Here is a 7,101-nt window from a genome sequence, read left to right on the forward strand (position 1 = left end):
AATGTTTTTGGCATAGTGTATGGCTATGGAGATAAATTAAGGTTGGAAGGGACTTTAGGAATGACTCTATCATGTTTTATAAATAAGCAATCTAAAGTCCAGATAAGTGTCCTGGCCAAGTTGTGCATTAAGCTAATAGCAATGCAGGAACCATTAACTTCCTGTCCAGTGCTCTGTCGTAGCATTTTCCAACCAAGTGAACAGACTCAATTTTACTAGTGCTTTGTCTTTCAAACAAGATTTAAAATAAACAATAAAAAACTGTCACATTAAGGAGTCTGTTTCTAATTAACATACTGACATTAAAGTCCTTATTCTTCCACCAAAGTGGCTTATCATCTTCATTTCAAATTGAGAATAAAAAGAAATAAAGAGAATACCTTTTTAGTCCATCTTTTTACTCCATTATATCCTTTGGTTACCAGCTGTCTATGAAAAAAGCTGTTGAAGAAGTGAACCTACAAGAGACATCAAATACAAGCACCCTGATTATATTAGGCTGTGACCAGATTTAACTTCAAAAGAAACTGGAAATTTAAAAATCCTAATATAAGATAGACAAAAAGGTGAGGGGAAGTTTATTCTTCAAAATAATAACCAAAATATACAAAATACACTCGCTACATGTTTCACAGAAGATTCTGTTCCAAATTGTCATTAGAATGACCTTACAGCTGTGGTCTATAGTTAGAACTGTAATAGGCAGTAAATAGATTACCTGAATCCAATCAAGTAGAGAAGCAACCTGACAAATCTCTGCAAATCAGGTGAAAAGCTGAAAAAGGCTATGAAATAATGAAGTAATAATTCCCTGAACTCAAGGGATATAGACCACAAAGCTAACCCAATCTGGAGGATGTGAATTTGGGGAGTCTTGTTGTTATAACAATCATACACGTGATCATTTCTAGCACTGCAAAACTTACTCTGGTCATATGGAGCTTCATGTCCTGCTTCCCTGGCTTATAAATTAGCATCAGCTCACCTGAGATAGTAACTATTGTGGTCTTAAGTGTTTACTCAGTAAGTCTGACTCGCTTATGACAAAATTGTTCTCTTAGTGTTCAGCTTCTCAAGATGTGGTCAGCAGACTGCAGGATCAGCATCACCGGGGAACTTGCTAAAATGCAAATTCTGAGGATCTACCCCAGACCTACTACAGCACAAACTGAGGGCGGGGCTCAGCAATCTAGTTTTATAAACCTTCCAGAGGATTCCAATGCACATTTGTTTTGAGAATCATGTGCCTTAAGATATCAATAAAAAAGAGCTTACAGTAGCTATCTCTAGAGCAGTGATATTCAAAATTTATATGCATCAGAATATGGAATGCTTGTTCACACAGATTGCTGGGCCCCACTTCCAGTTTTCTGATTCAGTAGTTATGGGCTGGAGTCCATAAACTGGCATTTTTAGTAAGTTCCCAGGTAATGCTGATGCTCTTGGTCTGAGGACTAACTATACTTCAAGAACTACTACCTCATTAAGTGCTGTTTTAATCCAGTAAAGGTTCAGAATTAAATGTAAAGAGGTAAATTATACCCTTTTTGAAAGCAATACTTTAATGTTAAAAATCAACTGTATGGGGCCGGCCAAGTGGCTCAGTTGGTTAAGAGCTCGCTCAAGAGTGCGAGCTCTGAGCAACAGGGTTGCCAGTTTGATTCATGGCCGGAGCTGAGCTGCCGCTGAGCTGCCAACAGGTGGCAGGATGGCTTAGCTAAAAAAAAAAAAAAAAAAAAAAAAAAAAAAAAAAAAAATGAAAAAAAAAAAAAAAAGGGTAAACAAAAAAAAAAAAAAAAAAAATCAACTGTATATATTTAAACTTTCTCATGATTAAGAGAATCTGACAGATTAGCCTGATAGTTCCAATTTAAAATATATAACAGATTTGTGATTTTAAGTAGAAAGTTATATTTTGTCTATATTCATAAATGATGTTGGAATCTGAGATTCATTACATTTTCTTGTTTAAGTTACTAGATTTATAAAAGTTTATAAAGTACTTGGAAAGGTTTTGCTTGTTGAAATCAAAGGCTGCCCATCAGGCAATTTGAGTGCTAACATAGAAAGGGAATTAAGGGAATTTTATAGTTTAAGGGGGGTTAGTTTGTATTTGAACTGAATATCGAACATTAATCCAAGATAAAGTGAAGATAAATACTACTTTACCATGTTTTTAAAGAGAGTAAGTTAAATTTAAAAGTTTAAAGTAATTAGTCCCTTTTGTGCATCTCTCACTAAAAAAAAAGAATAGCTTCCTCAAAGTATCAACATACCCACTCTGAAACAATAAGCAGGAAAACACTGGCATTATGACTTTCTTATGCAGAAGTGATTTTATAGAATGAATGCCCAACCCTAGTACATGATCAAGAGAAAATCTAACACTTCTTAAAAATTTAAGGAATATCAAATAATTACATAAAATTAATTTAAAAAACCCAAAAAAACCCTGCAATGACATGGATGGACCTAAAGAACATTATGCTAAGTGACATACATCAGTTGGAGAAAGACAAATACCATATGACCTCACTTATATGTGCAATCAAAAGAACTGAATAAATGAGCAAACTAAATAGAAATAGTCTCAGAGATATAGAGGAAAAACTGATGGAGTGGGGATGAGGGAGAAGGGGAAGGGATTAGACAGCATACACTGGTAACTACAATATTGCCACAGGGATAGGAAAGGCAGTTTGGGGAATATAATCAATAATGTAAAGAGTTTGTAGGGTGTCAGATGGGCACATGTTGTGCTAGGGAGATCACTTCATGGACAGTGTAGATGCTTGACCACAGCACTGTACATCTGAAGCTGAATAATATTGTATGTCAACTATAATTTAATATATATATAGTCAAGGGATATGGAGTACAGTATAGGGAAGTCAATGGAATTGTAATAGATATATATGATGTCAGAGGGGCAATAGATTGGGTGAGGGGGATTATCACTTTGTGAGGGGTGAAATGTGTAACTATTACATTGTTTTGTGCACATGAAACTAATAATAAAAAAATAAATTAATTAAATAAATAAAAATTAAAAACTTCTTTTAATACACAAGGACTCTTTCTCTCCTAAAGAAGAGCAAGTTTTCACTTACTTTGTCTGGGACTGCATCCATTATCAGCTCACCGTACATATTAATGACCTATAAAAAGTCAACATAAAACCAGCTTACTAACCCTATACAATTCAAAACATCCCACTCAGAATGAATAACATATTGATACTGCTAACAGTAATCCAAGCTTTTGGATAGTAGGGTTAGTGAATGAGTCACTTTAGTATGGAATAAAGAATCCTTGATTCCAAAAGATAACTAAAAAAAAAGTTAACTGTGAGGCCAACCCAGAGGTTATTAATTGTACTGTATTTTCCAACATCCTCTGCAACTCTTCCTCAGTGAGAACCTACAATACACTAACCTGGTCATTCAGCCAATTCTGACCATCCAGCGTCGCCAGGTCATCCATGTCCAGCATGTGCTTGTTGTAGAAGATACGGAAGTTGCATTTTTGATGTCTGGCCCGATAGTTTGTTATTTCCCTATTGATAAATGGTTTTCTGAAACAGAAAGATTTAAAAATAAAAGTAAAAACCATGAGTTCTACTCAATGTATAGCTACGTATCTTTTTTTCAATCAAGAGAAAAGTAATATATTATAACAATTTTATTTTCAAGAACAACTTAAGCATTATACACAAACCTATTAGAAAAGTCTTCATTAAAGACATCTTTTAATCTTCCAAGGACATCTTTCTCACTGAGTGGGACCAAACTGCCATACTTCTTCATCACCTCATCTAGGAATCCTTCAATAAAGAAAAAAAAATTAAGATGGCTAAACCATTTTCAGCAAAGCATTCTCCCAATACTTAACCTATACATACTACTTAACACACATTTAACCTATATTATACATATATTATACTATAAAGAAATCTTTTAAAAGTTGTTTTATAAAAAAATAAAATGGCCGGCCAAGTGGCTCAGTTGGTTAAGAGAACGAGGTCTGAGCAACAGGGTTGTAGGTTCGATTACCACATGGGCCAGTGAGCTGCGCCCAAGCTGAGCTGAGGCTGAGCTGCCAACGCAGGATGGCTCAGTTGGTGAGAGCACATGCTCCTAACAAGGTTGTCGGTTCAACTCCCACATGGCATGGTGGACTATGCCCACCTGCAACTAAGATTGAATACAGCACCTTGAGCTGAGCTGCTCTGAGCTGCCAACAGGCGGCCAGATGGCAACTGGACTTGTAGCTGAGCTAGCTGCACCCCCCACAACTAAGACTGAAGGACAAGAACTTGGCTGTTCCCCTTCCCCAATTCCCCAGCACTGTTCTCCTTCCCCAATTCCCCAATAAAATCTTTCAATAAATAAATAAATAAATTAATTAATCAGGCCCTTACCATTCCAATCTAGACAGAAATGTTCTAAGGCATCATGTCACAGTGTATTTCTTAAGCTACTGACGCATTGTTAGAGAGGGAATGGCTACCTAAAACTAAAGACTGACATCTTTCAGTCAAGATTCTTGGAGAAGAATCCTATCTCCTAAAGATGAAATCTAAAAGGCCTAAGCACCCGATTAAATGTGTCTATTACATTTGGTAACTGAAGGAATTATCTTTTTAAAAATCACAATTAGAGGGCCGGCCGAGTGGCGCGATGGTTAAGAACTGGCTTGGGACGCCAGAGGGCCCCGGTTCGGATCCCACATATGAGGGCCAGTGACACTGCCCTCCACAGCTAAGATTCTGAACAACAGCTCAACCTGGAGCTGGGCTGCCCTGAGTTGCCGGTAACGGCATAGGCTGCAGTGGGGCTGCAATGGGCTCCCATAAGCTACCGTGAGTGGCTGGCAGCCGGCATGAGCTGCCAAGAGCTGCCATAAACGGCTGTCCAGTGGCTAGCAACCAACTGCCTAATCCAGGAAAAGCACAATGATGATACCAACATGGGCAGTGAAGCAACGTCCTCCACAACTAGACTGAAGAACAAAAAGACAGCAACTTGTCTGTTCCCCTCCCCCAATTCCCCAATAAAATCTTAAAAAAAAAAATCACACTCAGAGGGTATTTTCTGTTGAGATTGCTGTCAAAGTATTATTTGGTAAAGGTGTGTAATTTCACCTCTCACAACAAGTGACAAATTCTAAGTCATTTTTAATATCACAATTTGACAGTTATTATACTCTGAATACACTGAGATGAGTTTAACTGTATAACAGCTGGTGAGGCATATTTTAAGAGGGGAAACAGAATTAAAAGGTGACTTCTTGGCCAGAATATAGGATAATTCTCAAGTTAATTCAGGTAACATGTATATGCATTTTAATGGCTTCCAGGAAGATCCACTAAAGAAACATACCTAACAAAGTCCCTAGGAAATAAAACTAGAACATTACTTCTAAGTAAATATAAAGAAACTGAGGGAAGGCTTAGAGGCTAACAAAAGTGCAGACATGACCTGGACTATTTATTCACTGATGCTGAATCGGGAGAGCAACAGCCTGGCTAACCGTCAGTCTGACAGTTATGTCTACTAGGTTAAGATGGGAAAAAATGAGGACTGTAGCCATTTATTTTACCATTCTAACTTCAGAATGGCCTCTGCTTCACATCAATACAAAATGGACAGGAAGACCACAATAAAGTGACTGTCCTGGGAATGGAGTGTTTTGTATGGGGGAAGAGAAGAAAAAGGTGTGAAACCCCAATTTTTCCTCCTGTGAGTCTCCCACCAGAGTGGCTCCCAATTGGAAAAGCTTAAGACAAGAGCAAAGATTAAGGGTACAGTAAACAGAAGAGTTGTTTGTTTGCTTATGCCTGGTTCTGGCCTAGGCTTTAGGCTCACAGAAGAAAGGGAGTCCCATGTTCCAGCTTAATCAGAGTAGGTGATAAAGATTTGGAATTTCTAAATCCCAAATAGGAATAGAGCATGTATTTGCCTCTAGTGTTTACTATATCATATCTTACAGTCATCTATACATGGCCTTGTATATACATGGGAGAATGGATCCAGACAGAAGATAAAGAATCCCAACATTTGAGAAACAGCATCTAAGGAACAAACTTTATATAAATATAATGCCCCTAATAACAAAAGATTAAATTTTAGGCCCAGCAACCTTAACTGAGACTTCTCAAATAAGAAAGCAGTCTTGTCTATCATTGGGATATGGGCTCCAAATCCAAATCAGCATCATGGCAAAGAGAAGTCCTTATTACCAATGTTATTTCTGGATGGTAGTAGGTTGGGGATTACAAGTTGTTATATGTTGTTTCCCTCTCATCTGTATCTTTGTTTTCCCTTTCAGATGATAAACACTGATTCCTAAGGCAGTAGAAAGGTCCCGCCTGGATCTTCAAGGAGAACCCTAGATGACAACATCTCACTGATGCACACCACAAACTCACTGGGACCCAAAGTAAAACAGTTAAAGAGCACTTTCCATAAGCCAAGCACTAGCATACCTCACCCTTGTAATACCTGTGTTAGTTTCCCTACTGTTCAAATGGAGACAGGAAGTTTATGAAGATTAAGTAACTTCCACAAGGACCCTTAACTAGCATATAGCAGAACTAAGGCTCTGTTTGTAGGTCACTTAACCACAGAAACTGAGCAGTTAGCTCTTACGCTATGCCACTTCGAAAGCAAGGAATACCTATTATCTTTTCTCTATAAAAACAACTTGGATGTTCACTTTACCTTTCTCTTTCAGTACCTGTGGGCCAAGAATTGCCCAGAAGACAGACTTAAAATGAAAATTAAATTCATTATTCTTTACCCACTTGCTTTTGCCAAACTAATGAACCAAAAAGGAAAACTGCGGGCCGGCTGAGTGATGCGTCGGTTAATAGCTGGCTTAGGACGCCAGTTCTGAGCAGCAGGGCCCCGGTTCGGATCCCACATGGGAGCCAGTGACACTGTCCTCTACACCTAAGATGGTGAACAACAGCTCGACCTGGAACTGGGCTGCTGTGAGTCACCGGCAACAGTCTAGGCTGCAGCCCCTGCTGCAGTGGGCTGCCATAAGCTACCGTGTGTGGCTGGCAGCTGGTGTGAGCTGCCAAGAGCCGCCGTGAGC

General features: G+C 38.4%; 2 protein-coding genes across 4 annotated transcripts in view; one reads left to right on the forward strand and one right to left on the reverse strand.

Annotated features, from left to right (window-relative positions):
* The window catches only part of NCBP2 (nuclear cap binding protein subunit 2), a 32,185-nt gene extending 25,315 nt beyond the window's left edge, over positions 1–6,870 (forward strand). The window contains exon 6 of the transcript XR_002125053.1: positions 6,331–6,870. The gene's annotated coding sequence lies outside the window, so the exon portion shown is untranslated. The remainder of the gene's footprint in view (positions 1–6,330) is intronic.
* The window catches only part of SENP5 (SUMO specific peptidase 5), a 39,224-nt gene that overhangs the window by 17,211 nt on the left and 14,912 nt on the right, over positions 1–7,101 (reverse strand). For all 3 annotated transcript variants that reach the window (XM_019651627.1, XM_019651644.1, XM_019651634.1), the window contains exons 3-6: positions 3,718–3,823; positions 3,436–3,574; positions 3,111–3,158; positions 381–458 (exon numbers count right to left, since the gene is read on the reverse strand). In XM_019651627.1, coding sequence (XP_019507172.1) covers positions 381–458; positions 3,111–3,158; positions 3,436–3,574; positions 3,718–3,823 — 371 coding nt within the window. The remainder of the gene's footprint in view (positions 1–380; positions 459–3,110; positions 3,159–3,435; positions 3,575–3,717; positions 3,824–7,101) is intronic.

Source organism: Hipposideros armiger, unplaced genomic scaffold (genome assembly GCF_001890085.2).
Source record: "Hipposideros armiger isolate ML-2016 unplaced genomic scaffold, ASM189008v1 scaffold_8, whole genome shotgun sequence".
Classification (NCBI taxonomy): Eukaryota; Metazoa; Chordata; class Mammalia; order Chiroptera; family Hipposideridae; genus Hipposideros; species Hipposideros armiger.